Source organism: Malurus melanocephalus, unplaced genomic scaffold (assembly GCF_030028575.1).
Source record: "Malurus melanocephalus ecotype Western Australia unplaced genomic scaffold, MMel_1.1 scaffold_612, whole genome shotgun sequence".
Lineage (NCBI taxonomy): Eukaryota > Metazoa > Chordata > Aves > Passeriformes > Maluridae > Malurus > Malurus melanocephalus.
The window spans coordinates 147,904-163,715 of record NW_026623844.1 but is presented as its reverse complement, the minus strand read 5'-3'; the positions used below and the strand labels follow the sequence as shown (position 1 = coordinate 163,715).

The 15,812-nt window shown below is 39.0% G+C and overlaps 1 protein-coding gene across 1 annotated transcript in view; it reads left to right on the top strand.

Moving 5' to 3' along the window:
* Window positions 1–15,812, top strand: part of LAMA1 (laminin subunit alpha 1) — a 97,857-nt gene that overhangs the window by 42,329 nt on the left and 39,716 nt on the right. Inside the window, exons 11-24 of the mRNA XM_057383165.1 lie at window positions 942–1,082; window positions 2,052–2,225; window positions 3,791–3,892; window positions 4,380–4,591; window positions 5,753–5,864; window positions 6,768–6,878; window positions 7,607–7,734; window positions 8,339–8,425; window positions 8,662–8,873; window positions 9,362–9,468; window positions 10,417–10,597; window positions 11,876–12,012; window positions 14,038–14,274; window positions 15,394–15,537. Of these exons, the coding sequence (XP_057239148.1) occupies window positions 942–1,082; window positions 2,052–2,225; window positions 3,791–3,892; window positions 4,380–4,591; window positions 5,753–5,864; window positions 6,768–6,878; window positions 7,607–7,734; window positions 8,339–8,425; window positions 8,662–8,873; window positions 9,362–9,468; window positions 10,417–10,597; window positions 11,876–12,012; window positions 14,038–14,274; window positions 15,394–15,537 (2,085 nt within the window). The remainder of the gene's footprint in view (window positions 1–941; window positions 1,083–2,051; window positions 2,226–3,790; window positions 3,893–4,379; window positions 4,592–5,752; window positions 5,865–6,767; window positions 6,879–7,606; window positions 7,735–8,338; window positions 8,426–8,661; window positions 8,874–9,361; window positions 9,469–10,416; window positions 10,598–11,875; window positions 12,013–14,037; window positions 14,275–15,393; window positions 15,538–15,812) is intronic.

Sequence of the window (15,812 nt, the reverse complement as noted above, 5' to 3'; positions counted from 1 at the left end):
GATCTTGTCCTGATGTGAAGATAAGTTATTATCAGAATCTTGTCCCTGGCAGTAGGAAATGTTCTATATCTTACTATGTGGAAATGCCCATGGAGGTCTACAATTTACACAGCTTTGTGGGCATTTATCAAATATTTTCTCTGCTGCTTTGTTTGTCTCAAATTTTTTAAAGAAACAGCCGTTGACTGGCTGTACAAATTTTACAGGAAAGAAAGCATTGGGTGCACTGTTTTGGATCTTTTTTCATCTGTAAATTCTGCCTTGAGAGAGGTATGTAGCAGTATACTCTGAACTGCCCAATTTGCATGGCAGAAGAYCAGCAAAAGGGCCTAAAGGAGTGGAGCACCTCTACATCCAGAGCAGGAATTTCTGGACCTTAGCCAGAGCATATTGGGAGGAAGAGTTGCCAGCTGGCATGAGTGGTGCTCTTCCAGGAACAGGTGCCAGCAGCAGTGGTGGTCACAATGTAAATATTCAGAGATGGTTGAGAACTTGTCTTGAAGCTCGCTGTGGTAGCTGCAAAAGCCTGGCCTTAAAGGCGAACTTTCTGGGTTCTATCTGGTGAGCTATCTGAAAAKTAATCCATCTGGATTAAGAAAATAAGAGATCTTTTCTCCAGAGCAATCTACAGAATCAAACCACAAGAGACGTAGACTGTCAAGCTGGCAGAAGCTTTTCAAACCCTGCCCRTGTATTGAAATTTAACTGCAATAGCACCCTTGCCAGGGCTTGTTTAGATTTTGATGAACTGGCAAATTCTGATKAATTTTTCCAATCAGTTTCAGTTTTAAGCTCTGAGTCTTATTCAATAATCCTGCTGTGCTGAAATGTGTTTTCTTTTATAACCCTCTGAATGCTGTTATGGTTAAATCCCACCTAATCCATGGTATTTGTTACCATAATAATGCTGATGTGAACCAAATGTTATATGCCTTTGACAGGAAAATGTAGAAGGTGAAAACTGTRATCTCTGTAAACCAGGATTCTACAATTTGCAAGAAAGGAATCCTCAGGGCTGCACAGAGTGTTTCTGCTTCGGTGTTTCTGATGTCTGTGACAGTCTTACATGGCCCATCAGTCAGGTATTTATCTGTTATGTCCATGACCTAATATTCTTTCCTCAGGCAGCTGCAAAATGTACTATATTTCTCTTTGACACGTGCCCAAGTTAACTGCAAATTCTGGTGTGTGTTTCCTTACAGAGGAATGGATTTTCAGTATCCTTTGGCAGCTCTGAGATAGTCAGCAAATCATCCCAGTTCAGGCTTTGGCCCCACTGGCTTGGAGTAATATCAAAAGCATCGGGTAGTGGGGGCTGCAATAATGCACTGGAAAGATGCATTTTTTTCTGACTTTTTTTTTTTTTTTTTCATGCTGAAGAGATGAACCCAAACCTGTTTCCTTGCTCTCATAGCTACTGGACAAGGCTAGAGTGACCACTGGCAATATGGTCAAGTCTCTTTCATAGCAAACAGTGTTTATAAATGTCATTGTCTTCTGAACAAATGTTTCTTGAGTTGTGGGGCTTTGGAGACCGAAAGTGGAGACCCTTTTGCCACCAAATTCCTTATGTGTCTKTGCAGAGCTAGCCACTCTTTGGTCTCCTGTTCTGTGTGGCAACAAAAAGGGWGGAAAACACATCAACTTGACTGAAATTCTAAGATGACTGTATAAAACTGTGAGAAGAGCAAAGTTCTCTCATCTTGCTCCCTCTTCTGGAACTGTAGTTTTTGCTTTCCTCCACTCAAYCCTGTCCATAAATGGGGACAATAGSCCTCAAAGTCTTTGAAGTCCTGTGTTTCTGTCTCAGGGAGCTGCATAGGTATAATGTTAATTTTTTTGGCAGGATGAAGATAACACTCATTATATTTTTGTTCCTTTCTAATARAGGTGGAGACTGTCCTAGTCTGAAGTGGCACATTTGGATATGTTGGGTGTCAGGCTGGGCTGATGACAGTGATCCATCAGTTTGAGTGAATATCTAGGAAGAGCTGAATGCTTTCTCAGTGACACAACRTCCTGACTTTCATTAATATTATTACTCCTTGCAGATCTCAGACATGGCTGGATGGCTTGTTACTGACCTGTACAATGCCAGGAGTGTGCAGCCTCAGCGAAGCCAGTTTGATGGACCCCGYCAAATAAGTATTAACAACACTGAGGTTGTGAAAGTGCTGAAACATACTTACTACTGGTCAGCTCCTGAGGCATATCTAGGAAATAAAGTGAGTACTCAGCGAAGGAGTCAGAACTCCCTCTTAGTTTCTCTGTGTTAATCATAACCTGTTGCTATAACCATAACTGTAATATATAGTTCTTGTAATTAAAAATTACACATAAACCCCAATATTACCAAACTGCTCAATCTGCTTTTAATCTCTCTTTAAATCAGAATGTTCCTGGGCGGATATTGCCAGTACCCTCTTTTTGCTCTTTGAGTTCATCCATCTCYCCACTTCCTCCTCTGCCTATCCTTGACACAATATAATCTCTCTTGACTGTTACTGATTTATATGCTCATATTTCCCATACACTTGGTTCCTATCCCAAAATTTACACCCTCCATGCCTTGTTAAATAACAGTAGATGAGACCATTAAATTCTCTTACCTGGCCTTTTGGCCAACTTAAATTTTTGCACTGTTTACTAACTAAAGCTATGGGTGTCCTATTTTTGCAGCAGAATCACAAAATAGTTGATGTTGTAAGGGACCTCTGGGGKTCATCTTGCCCCATCTCCCTCCTCAAGCAGGGACACCTAGAGAAGGTTACCCAGTCCCATGATCAGTGAGCTAATCCTGGATATCTCCAAGGATGGAGACWCCACAACCRCTCTGARCAACCTGTGCCACAGCWTGGGCACCCTCACAATAAGTGTTTCCTGATGTTCAGCAGGGACCTCCTGTATTTCAGGTTCTGGTCATTGCCTCTTTTCCTGGCACTGGGCACCCCTGAAAAGRGCCCAGYTCCATTCTCTTTGCACSCTCCCTTAARGTGTTTGTATAGATTGACAAGATCTCTCTGAGCCTTTTGTAGGCTGGACAGTCCTGCTACTCTCACACAAGAGATGCTTCAGGCTTTTAACCATTTTAGTGGCCCTTTGCTGGACTCTTTCCAGTGTGTCCACCTCTCTCCYGTACTGGGAAGCCCAGAACTGGAGTCAGAGCTCCAGCTGTGGCTTCACCAGTGGTGAGAAGAGGGGCTTGCTTGCCTTGCAACCTTACCTGTAACCATTTTCAGTTCAGTCTCTTTGCCCATGCAGCTTTGTTGTTAGTATGGTGAAAAGAAGTGTTAGTACATGAAAAGAAGTCTAAGAAGTGTGACATTAAGAAGTAGATTTTGCACAGGGCAACCCTCACTCAAATTCTGATTTCTTATTAATTTAATTTAGGTCTAAATGTTGGTTAACTTACTTTGAAGTAATCAGCAGCAGTTGTGGGGCTAAGGACCCTGAAAGGGGGAGTGTGGAATGTGAAAAGCTCCAGCATGCCGTGCCCCTTGGCTAGGACGATGGTACACCTCTGCTGTCTGTTGAGAGCCCTGTGTTACACTGAATGAGGGCACTCACCTGAGTCACCTGTAGAGCCTTGAGCTAACTCTYCCCACCTGCACAGCAGCAAGCCAGCTCTTGTCCCTGTGCTGACACTCACGGCATGCTAAACTCTTCCTGTAAAGTGCTGTTTGTAAGCCTCCAGCTGTCTTGTAATTTGGACATTGTGCTGACCCGTGTAATTTCCCTGTGTTGGCTGGAGGTTATCGTGTTGTTAAGACTTTGCTTTTTGTCATTTCAGCTCACAGCTTTTGGGGGACACTTGAAGTATACGGTATCTTAYGACATTCCAATGGAGAGTGTGGACAGTGATATAGTGTCTAGCGTGGATGTCATCATTCAGGTGGATTGTTTTTCAGCTTGTTACTGTTCAGACATTATTAGGAATCTGGGGTTGAAAAATAATATTTCCACAGTAGTAGTTTTGTAAATTTTAAGTCCCTTAAAAGTCATTATGAAGATTTTATTACTACTCATTTCTCTGCTTTTCTAATCCATATGTCTGAATTTCTAGGTATACAATACCAGCTTTAGATGCTAAATACCTAAAATTTAATCAGTCTGTAACTTGGTGAGGTACATACTTGTGTTTACAAAACAAACTAGAATAAACTGGAAGGACATTTGTGAAATGGAGTATTCTCGCCAATTTCTTGGTTTTCTAGATTTATGTTGCAGTTAAAAAGTAAGGCTCTGTAGTAAATTCAGGCATCTCAAAAAACATTTTTAATATGTACTTAGCAATAGACAAAGGACAAAAGACAAATGTAATTGCTTAATAAAATTTACATGCAAATATGGAAATTGTTTTCTCTATCTTTCAATTTCAGGGTAATGGACAGATTCTGAGTACAAGAGCAGCAGGCTTATCCTTACAACCATATGAGGAGTATTCTAATTCAGTGAGATTTGTATCAGAGAATTTCATAGAGTTCAATACAAAAAAAGCAATAGACAGGGAAATGTTGATGACGGTTCTGGCAAACGTGACCCATCTTCTGATCAGGGCCAGCTACAACATAGCCAAAAAGGCTGTGTACAGGTAAGTGAGACAAAATTTTGAACTTAATCTATATATATTTCTAGTGGTTTTCTGCATATAAATCATGATTCTTAGTGACAGTATTCCTGAAGTTTGATGTTAATAGTTTCTAGAAAAAAAATGTTGCTTATTGAATTTTCTCAAGTCCAGTCTAGGCCCCACAATACATTCATATGGAGTGAGGAAAAGGGCATTTGATTGTAAAGGTACCTGATAGCAGAAACAGTTTTCTGTTTTAAAGGAATACTGCATAAAAGCCTTATTGCAATGGCTGATTTTTTTTAGAGGGAAATGCCTCCAAAACTCTCTACAGTATGCTTTACTGGGTGTGTGGCAAGTTAATCCATCACTGACTATTGAAAACCTSTCAATAAAGACATTGATTGTAATTTCATGTTTGTTTGTGGATGTTGTTGATACTCATTTCTAAGGGAGTCCTTAACAGGAAAATGAGGCTGTAATGGATCATTCTGTAGTCTCAAACTATGGATCATTCCATGGTCTCAAACCAGCATCGGCAGTATCTGCGTCAGACCTTACACATCTTTGTTTTACCTGTTCTCCAGGATGCAGGAATAGAGTTGTATCGCTCTCAAGGGAATCAGCTTCATCATTTAATTACTTCATTTCTTTAGACTCCCTGACAACCTTTCTTCCTCATTCCTTAATTCGATCATGGTGCTATTAACACCCAGGTTATGGATTCAAATGTATGGGCCATTTGATTAAGAGTTGGACTTGATCCCTTTCTACTCAGAGTATTCTGAGATTTGGTAGCATTTTATGTCAATTAAGTAGGAACTGATACAAAATTTGCTTTGTACACCCACACCACTCTGGTGGTATTTATGTTCATTTAGGGATAGTGTGTTCATGTTTATAGACTATTTGTAAGGATTTCTTACAATAATGTTTCCTGTGGCTGAGAAGATTGTCTCTTCTAGTAACAATAATGATAATAGGAGGAGAACACCTCTACTCCCAGAACTGCAAATGCTGTGCTAAGAATATGATCAGAGACTTTTTCTAGAAGAGATTTGTGCCTATTCCTCAGCTGTCCCTGACAGGGAGTAGTGGTGTTATCTCCCCAGAAGCAAACTGTCCTGTTAAAAATCAAGTTTGAGGAGACAAATAATGTGGTGTTTTCCTGCTTGACCYTAGGCTGGACTCGGTGACCCTGGATACTGCAAATGCAAATGTTATAGATCTTTCTTCAGCACCAGATGTGGAATTCTGTGAATGTCCTCAGGGTTACACAGGGATATCCTGTGAGGTAACTTCTTATAGTGTTATGTGTATGGAAAATTATTTCTTATTGAAAACTGTCTAGGATGTAAAGGCAGGCTGCCTATAATTATACTGCCATTAAAGTAGATGCTCTGTGGCGAGTTGTTGTTTGCTACACTTTACACAATTCTGTAGATATTTTCTTTCAGATATGCTAAATGGGATTTTAAACTTATTTCTTKAATTCTTTTTCATGCACTAAAAAAYGAAGATGMGCTTCAGAATATCAGTGTTGCAGAGGGAGCAGCTGTGAAAGCTCTGTGAAGCCGTTTTGAACTTACCTTACTCATGAATAGCACTTTTTCTGGATCTGGATCATGCACAGTTTATTTCTGTTATGTGCCATTAAGTTTATGGAGGCAATAAGGAGCCTTGGCAGGCAGGAATATTAGCTTTTGGAGGAACCCACAAGGGTGAAATGCACTGTGCAAGGTGCTGTTTTGTGGATCTGTGAACAGAAGATTTAGAGAGGCATAGTCCCAATGCAGAATAGCAAAGGCTATTTTGACAAGTAATTTCAGCATGAAACTTTGTGCCACAGCATTATTAATGATTCTGCAGAGGTATAGAACATCTCTTTTTTGTTGTCCCATAATAAGGATTTTCACATATTAAACCACAAAAAAGTTAACTTTCATGCCTCCAGGGAGCAAAGGGATTAATCAAAGTTTTATGGAGTTAATTTTCATCCCTTTTATCCTGTGCAAGGAAAAAACAACCACTAGAAAAGAGCTACAGTGACATCAACAGGGTTGAATGAGCATTCATTTGGCACAGTGTGAATGACTTGGATGGTGGGTGGTCGGAGGGGCACTCTTTGAAAACGTTTTGATGTCTGCTTCCAGCACACATAATGCTGCTGCTTTTTCCCCTCTTCATTTCTTGTCAGTCSTGTCTCCCTGGGTACTACCGTGTGGATGGAATACTCTTTGGAGGTATTTGTCAACCCTGCAAGTGCAATGGGCATGCAGCTGAGTGTGATATTCATGGTGTTTGCCTTGTAAGTCATCCTTCAAAGTGTTCTGTGTTTCAAGCATCTGTTTAGGAATTAGGAGAGCATTTTGACTGTGGGAGACARGTTTATGGTGTGCATAAATTTCAAGCTATGGGTACCAAGTGTTTATTTATCTTGGTTTTTATTGTTTAGTTCAGAATATGTTTCATTAATGTGTTTTCCAATAAAGAGTTTGCTTCAGGTCATCATTTCAAATGGAGAATAATCAGAACTAATACAAAAGTGCCACAATAAACTGGCTTGCTATATGTTCCTGAAATGAACAAATTTAAGCAGTGAATATCTATTTTTGGATAGTATGAGCATTTTCCATGACTAATGCCGGTGGACATTGCACGTTACCTTTTGAAGAGAAAATTTACCTCTCAGATCACTTCTGAAATTTAAAGGTCACTGGAATAAAGTGGCTAAACACCAGTAAAAACTATTTAAGTTTGTTACTGCAAATGTGTCCAATATGCAAAATATATCTATGTGTATAAATAGTGTGGCTGGTTTCATAAAGTGTATTCTAAAATGTAGGAAAAAACAATCAGAATTGTTACAAATCAGAACAAAAACCCAAACACACATTTTCAGAGTTCTAGGCTGTTCTTCATGGCTTGAAGAATGGTTTCCTTGGATGTCATAGTGCATGCAGACTTCTGTAGGAATCCCTCAGGGGCTGAAAAACCATCAAGAAAAAATACAGAGATTTTTCCTGTGTCTCACAGGCTTGTCAACACAACACAACAGGACCCTTCTGTGATCAGTGCTTGCCTGGCTTCTATGGAAATCCATCCCAAGGAACACCTGAGGACTGCCAGCCCTGTGCATGTCCTCTGAGTGCTGCTGCAAACAAGTAAGCTTCTTATGCAATTCTGTCTTTTACATCTTCAGCAAAATCAGAAAGTAAGACAAAAATGTAATGAAATGTGAGGGAGAGAGAAAAGGACCTTTTTTCCTTCATCTTCATTTGACTATATCTCATAGAAACATTGTTTTTATGGGGAGACGAATGCATAGACTAGGCTAAGAAAGGCTGAGTGAACTGGTACAATTTTCATGGTGGTTAAAAGCAATAATTCAACCTGTCCTTGAAYGTGGCAGCAAAATCATGGTTATCTTCTGTGTTGTTCCAGAAAACAGCAGAAGGACAGAAGTGTTGCATGTGAAAAAAAGGAACTCAGTACAGCCACTGCACTGATTTGCTAGAAAGAGAGCCAAGTTTTTAAGAAGTTTTAAAATCTTTCTTTAAAAAAGCACAAAAAAAAAAAAAGAAGCAAGAGTTTTTGAAAATTATGTGTTTATTTTGACATATTGTAATCTTAAAAGCACCGATAAACTAGGAAATATTGCAATTGTGTGGTTATATAGAGAGGTCCATGGAAGGGTCAATATTGAATGTTTGTGGAAGTCTTGTGATTCTGTGTATTGATATCAACTGCCATAAATGTTGTTGATAGTTTCAGYCCTACTTGCCATCTGAGTGAAGAAGGTGGAATTGTCTGTGACAAATGTCTTCCAGGCTATACTGGTTCTCAGTGTGAAAGGTACGTACACTAATTTTGGGAAAATATCTATATCACTGCCATCATTAGCTGTTCATCATCCTATCTTCCTTGTATCGTTCTTACCATATGTACAGAATATTATCCTTTCCATTTTGTCTTTCCTTGTAACACTGAGAGAGTTTAGATTAATTTTTAATAGGAAATACAGCCTTCAGTGGGGAAGGTGTGTGACATGACCACATTCCAGCTGATAAAATKTTTTAACTCTGATGCAGGTGTGCTAATGGTTACTATGGAAATCCTCTTATGCCTGGACAATCGTGTGCTCCTTGTGAGTGCAATGGCAATGTGAACCCTCAGGAAGAGGGCCACTGTGATCCCTTCACAGGACAGTGCCTGAAATGTCTGGGGAACACAGCGGGTCACCACTGTGAAAAGTGTGCTGATGGCTATTATGGGGATGCAGTGATTGAGAAAAACTGTCATGGTAAGTTGTTACTGTTATTGCTCTCAACATTTAAAGAAGATAAAAATGTGGTGTTCATATACAAAATGGATGGGGACGTGAACCTTTGCTGAAAGAGTTAATCTTCAAGTTGTGAGTTGGCAAGTACAGGCTGAAAACTGGGGCTGGGTTAGGCTGAGGGAGGGGAATATATTATGTATATATCCCTGGAACTTATTAGCTGGCTTGGCACTGTCCTTCCAGTGATGTGCTGTACACATTTCTACTTCTGAATGTCACATATAGGACTGGAAAAATCAAACTTCTCAAATACAGCAATTCAGAGGTGGATTTTTTTTTTAAAATTTAGTTCAAATGCACAGGCATTACTGCAGTGTTTTAGCATCTGTGGGATGTAAACATGTGAAACACATTATATATCAGATTTTGAATTTTGTGTAATAATGAATACATATAGATACACATGAATAATTTTTTTTTTATTCGGTTTGTTTTTGTCTGAACACAAGCCTGTGCCTGTCACGTGAATGGTTCCCTTTCAAGTACTTGTCAACATGACACAGGCATCTGTTCCTGCAAAGCAAATGTGATTGGAGAAAGATGTGATAAATGCTTGGTAAGTAAATATATTACCTGGTGCTAATATATATGTRTTTTTTTGTCTTCCTCTTTATCTATAGATATTGATTAGAGCAGATACAGAGAGTTCAGGGGAGAGGGGCCTGTTGCTGGAGTGGAGACCAAAGTTTGTCTGCAGAGGCTTTATGGTTGAAAATTTCTCCACATGCGCTCCTTGTGGATGTGAAGCTGTGAAATCGATTCAGCACCCTCCTGCACAGGGCTGTTCAGGCTGGTGCTGACAGTGTGCAGTCAAAAACCAAATCAAACACTCTTAACAAACCTGAACAGATCTTAGAGCTATGCTTCTGTAAAATGAAGCCTGAGTAGGGAATATCTGAAGAAATGTGGTTGGTGATAATAAATTCATCATGGCTGAATGCCAACAAYGGATTCAGCTGAAAGGCAGGCCTGTTAAAAGAACAAGTAGATATTCACTGGTGATACAAACCAGCAGTTTCCAGTCTCTGCTAAGTGTAGAACTGCCTCAGAGACCAGAGTAGGAAATCTGTGCCCAGTTACTGCCTTTGTGCCAGCCYAGCAGAATGACTTTGAATCCTCATGTACCCTGGGTCACTGACGGGCTCTATTCCAGACTTTCATTCACAGTCACAGATATCTGTGTATGGCCATCGTCACCTCATGCAAGCCTGTAAATTAGAATAACATCAGACTTCAAAGCACAGTATCTTACTCATGAGATTAGAAGACCACAAGGGCATTTCAGGGTTGGGTTTTTTTTTCACCTCACTGCATATTGCTCATGGCTGGGAGCAGTGAAGAGAGAAGGCCAGAGAATCTTTCCCCAGCAAGCACGCAGTGCTGGCCAAGATTCCTGCAGGTCAGACATCATGGAGGGCAAACAAGAGAAAACAAGAGTGTATATTGTAGTGTTTTCAAAAATTTATGAAACATAGCTCAAATCTATTTGTTTCTTGTCCAACAGAACGGGTATTATGGCCTGTTTAGTGGGCTTGGCTGCGTTCCCTGCAACTGCAGTCAGTTTGGCTCGGTSTCCGAGGGCTGCGATGATCAGGGGCAGTGTCACTGTGTGCCAGGAGTGGCTGGGGAGAAGTGTGACCGTTGTGCTCGTGGCTTTTACGCATTCCAGGATGGTGGCTGCACACGTAAGCTCTAATTCGTGATCCTTCCAGAGTTTGTCTGGAATTTCTTTCAGCAATATTCAGTTGAATTSTGGCAAATTGTTGTTTTGGCATTGRTTGTTCTGATGATGWTACTGAAGAATCTGTAGGRAGGTGTACTAATGCTTTGATTAGGCTAGGGAACAAAATATTTCTTTGCTTATTGTGTGGCTCCTTGTAAAAGGTGGTGACTATGAAATAACTCATGAAGTGTGCATGAGAGAAATATTGCATCCTCAATGGCTCCTTTGTTTCTTTATTACAAAACTCTTCAGTCCTTCAAAGAGAATAAACCCTTTTTTTTCTGCAGTTGGGAGAGTAAAGAGCTTCTACTCCTAAAGATTTTTAACTTATTTTTTCATTTAACTCTTAAATATGTATTTCATAGTTTGATAAGAAGTCATTGACTCTATTTTCCCGTCATCACCTGTCTGTGTACAATTTTTAGTCATGACAGGAAAGAAAATGTTCATCCAAATGGAGAACACTMCATCAAAACCTAATTTGTCATGTTAATAAGATGCCCTTTTCAATACAGTATAGCTAAAGGAATGCCTACCTTTTCTTCAACAAGACAAAACCACTTTTTCTCATGCCTCAAATAATGCATAAAAATGAAATAAGCAGTGAGATTATGTGATAGGATTATGTTTTAAAATGAATATATTTTGTCTTTACTAAGAAAGATCTCTTGGGTAACTTTTACCATTTCAGTATTGGAAATTCCTTAAATGTTACTCAAAAAATTAATAAAACCACTTCTCTGAAATTCTGCTTWAACTGGAATAGTACTTTGTTTCTTAGATAGACAACTGCATCCTGCAGTAATGAGCTATTAGAAAAATAGTTATCCAACCCTATTATTCAGTAAGTAATTCCTCAGATTAATCCTTTCACCTGCAGAAGAACATTAGCATATCTCCTGGTGAGTTTTGTGTCCTCTGTAATGGAAGGGTTTTCCTACAAATATACTCTACTCCAAAGTAATTGTGTTTGGTTTTRTTGATTCCCCTGTGGAAGTGCAGCACTGCTTTTCAAAACACCAAATAGGTTAAGTCAAGAAGCAATAAAGAGCTTCCAATGAAAAGATGAAATGTCACTGTGKTCATGATTAATTCCTCAGTGATTAGGGTTGGCAAGGAGTTCCTAGTGGAATGGACAAGTGTACTGCATAAGAAAAGCAAGATTGTGGGTGGCCTTGTAGTTTCTTCTCCGCCGTAAAGCATGGATAAAGTTACTCATTTTGTCCTGTTTCTCTTGCAGCCTGTGACTGTGCCCATACTCAGAACAACTGTGATGCTGATTCTGGCCAATGCATTTGTCCCCCTCACACTCAGGGACAAAAATGTGAACTCTGTGAAGAAAATTTCTGGGGACACTCTCCTAAACTTGGTTGCAAGGTAGGTAGTCTGGATGAAAAGCCATGGCTGTTAAAAGCAATGTTATACAAATTTCAGAATTGGTCTCTTGTTTTGAGAGCCGTGATCTTTATTCTCTGTCTCAGTGTTAATGCAATGTGCTCATAGGAAAACCAAAACCAGCGAAATAACAGACTGCATTGTGTTTATTGAGGAACCTTCTAAGAGGGGTGTCTTTGAAAATACTATCAAAGTGCTTATGCTGGATAGGTGCACAGTTCACATTAAAATTGTGAGCTGTGTTTCCTAACCTTTAGGTGTTTGAGTAGTGGTACTAAACCAGATTTATAGCAGTGATGGGCACCTGGGAACATAGTTTCTGTGCAAATCAATAAATGATAATATTACAGATTTAAGAACATTGAAATCTGGCTTGTCTTGAAAGTTACTGCAGGTGTTTTCTTCTGAAAATTTATAATTAAAATTGTATAATGTAGTTAATGTTTCATGTATGGAACAATGGTAGCTCACATTATTTTCATCTTAGTACCTATGATTAAGCAATGAAATGCTAAGTCAGTGTAGATCCAAGGAATAGTAACCATTTTTGCCTTTAGGTTCATGCAGTAAATTCCTGYCCAATATGGCATTGGTCCAAACTGTTTTATAAATGTTGAGATTTTAAAAAGCCTCAGAATTACATGAATGTAGTGGGTAATTTCAGTGGAGAAACCACAAATACAATCAACTTGACAGGGTCTGTCATTATATGCAGTAAGTACTTAAGTGTCAGCCAAATTGATATCTTWTTTCTCTCTTCAATTTTTTAGAGTAAGGATGATAAAGTAGTCGTAATAAGTTTTCAGAGTTAACCATTTTAGTGATTTATAACAGCATAGTTGGCAACTGGTCTTTAAACCACAGCTTTGTTAGCTGTCAGCTTGCTGTCATTCTTACCACACGGGCTGCAAATACAATGTTCTGCTGCTTGTGCATTTCCTTTGAGGTGTTCCTTCCACAGGGTGATGTGGAATCACTTGCCAGTGATCAGGTGCAATTAAATATGCAATTGCTCACTTCTGCTAAGTTGTTTGTCATTCCTTTTGGCTACAGCATCACAGTAATTAACATGAATTGCTCTAAGGTGTTTTAGAYACTTTCTTGATACAGCAAGCAATACTGTGATCTGCAGGTAATAGTCCCAACAGAGGCTTCCCTGTGCAGAATAGCCAGATGTGGTAGGTTAAGATCAGGAACAATGATTTCTGGCAAACCCTGTAGAGACTCTTTGCATGCTCTCTACATAAAGAAATGGGGCAGATGCCCAGAAACCCAGCCTGTCTGGTTTTGCAGCACAGAATGCATAAGTGGTTACTTCATCTGGCTCTGTTTCTAGTGGTTTTCTTGATATTTAGCATCCATTTCTGGGTGCARTAGTGTAGCAGAGCTGCAGTAGTGTAGCAGAGTCTTGTTTAGATTACAATCCTTTTCATGTGTGCTGCAGCACAGTGTGTTTTACCTTAGTTGTTATTTATCTTCCTCACAAGTAAATAAAGATTGAATACATGTAAATTATTACTATTATTACGATTCTTAGATGATCTTAGATCTTTGATGTTCAGATCTGTGGACCTTTACTGGTACCTGGGAGCCAAGGCTGTCAACTTGTTCGGTCACAAAGTGTATTAAATGGATTTTTTTTTTCTGGAACAGATTCCTTCAACTCMTTTGATTCCCAGCCCATATCTGGGAATCAACAAAGCTCCTGACTTTTTGGCATCCACTGTTTACTGGAAATGCAGTTCCTTGCTACAATGCAAACCAAACGACTTAATTTCTGTGTGGAATTTCTCCCCTTCTATTATTAAGTGTCAGCCAAATTGATAMCTTTTTTCTCTCTTCAATTTTTTAGAGTAAGGATGATAAAGTAGTTGTAATAAGTAYAGTAATTGTTGACAAGCATTAAGTTTTAAGGGTCACTCTCAAATTTACTGTACTGTTTCTGTTGTAAATTTTTTCTTTTTTTTAAGATCTGCTATTTATAAACATTTCTTCTCTTCATCCAAGGCTTGCAACTGTAGCGACTCTGGTTCAGCTGATCTCCAGTGTGATGTATTGACAGGGCAATGCAAGTGCAAAACTGAATTTGGAGGACGAGACTGTTCCAGGTGTGCCTTGGGCTACAGGGACTACCCAGATTGTGTTGCCTGTGACTGTGATTTGAGTGGAACCAAAGCAGAGACGTGTAATGACACTGAAGGAGTTTGTGGCTGTGAAGAAGAAACTGGCATCTGTACCTGCAAGGTACTGAGCTATTCAGCCCCTTCTGGGGAGGGTTTTCTAGATATTGATTGTATTAAAGTCATGGAAGATACAGGGCTGAAAGGACTTGAAAAGGCACTCTGTATCATTTATGAATACACCTAAATCACTGCTAAAGGATTTTCTGTGACAGTGCTAAACTGTTCTTATTATTAATCAGGAAATAATGAAAAGCAGTGAMGTTTTTCTGCCCATACCAATTTGGTTTTATTAAGTTTGGGAACAAAAGATAAGTTCATATGATATAGCCTGCTTTTTTAAAATTCAAATTATAATGACAGGAATAAACCAATAAATACMAAATGGAGAGTCTCAGTGTTTTTTGAAACATACTTATGTTGCAAGTTCRAATTTATTTCCTGTGCTAGAACCAAAGGCAGTATTTAAGAATAACTCAGATACATTGCTAATAGGGAAGTCTGACATTCTTGTACAAAAAGAAGGAAACATAAAATATATAATTAGTATAGATTTTTCTGAAAAGGTGGGAAACTGTTCTTGAAAGACTAAGTGGAAAACTTACTTCAAGACAACAAATGTATCCCTTCATAGGTGTCCCTCCAATCTCTTGTTAAAGGTACCAGTGGGGCACTGACTGTAGTTTCAGGAGTTCCTTGAAGTTCAGCTTACCAGCTGAGAATTGAGTGAAAAATAGTTTGGAATAGGTTCCCAGATTCCTATTCATACTGAGCAGCTTTTGGAGATTATTTTCCAGATTCTGGTTTGGGAGAAAATTCTCTCTTGAATTGAAATACATAATTTGAAGATTTCTTGAATCGAAATACTACTAATTTTTGATGGGCATTCAAATACATGAGTTTAACTTCATTGTTCTGTGGTTGTTTGTTGTTTGTATGGGGTTTTCTTTTGTGCTTTTCTTTCCTAAAAAAAAGTCAGCATTTAAAAATAATCAAAGAAGAAATGTACTGCACAGTAAAACAGAATACATATAATAATTGATATTCTGCTATGTAGTTTGCCTAGTAACTGGTTTTTCTTCCAGAAAGAATCATCTTTCATTTAGATAGTGAAGTATTATGAGTGCGCTGTTACTTTTTTCTTTCTTTCTTTATTTATTTATTTATTTTTAATTTCCTCCAGGAAAATGTATTTGGTCTACAATGCAGTGAGTGTAAACCTGGAACTTTTGGTCTGTCTGCTGRCAATGCACTGGGATGTACTCCATGCTTCTGCTTTGGGATGTCCACATCTTGTTCAGAACTAGAAGGCCATGTGAGAATTCCTGTAAGTAAAGCTTCATAACTGCACRGACACAGTTTGCAGTTTTCCTCCTGTTGGGTGCCACACTGGTGTGCACAYTCCATGAATCAGGCTTAGTGTCACTCACTGGCTTACAGCGGCAGTGGCGTAGGTCAGAACAGAAAAGAAAGCAACTAATACGTGGTCACACTCTAATTTCTGAAATTTTGCAGTTCACTCTTCACTGCTTAAAAAAGAAAATTTCAAATGTGTTTTCCTGTTTTTTGGGATGGGTATTTATTACTCTAAAGTAGACCATT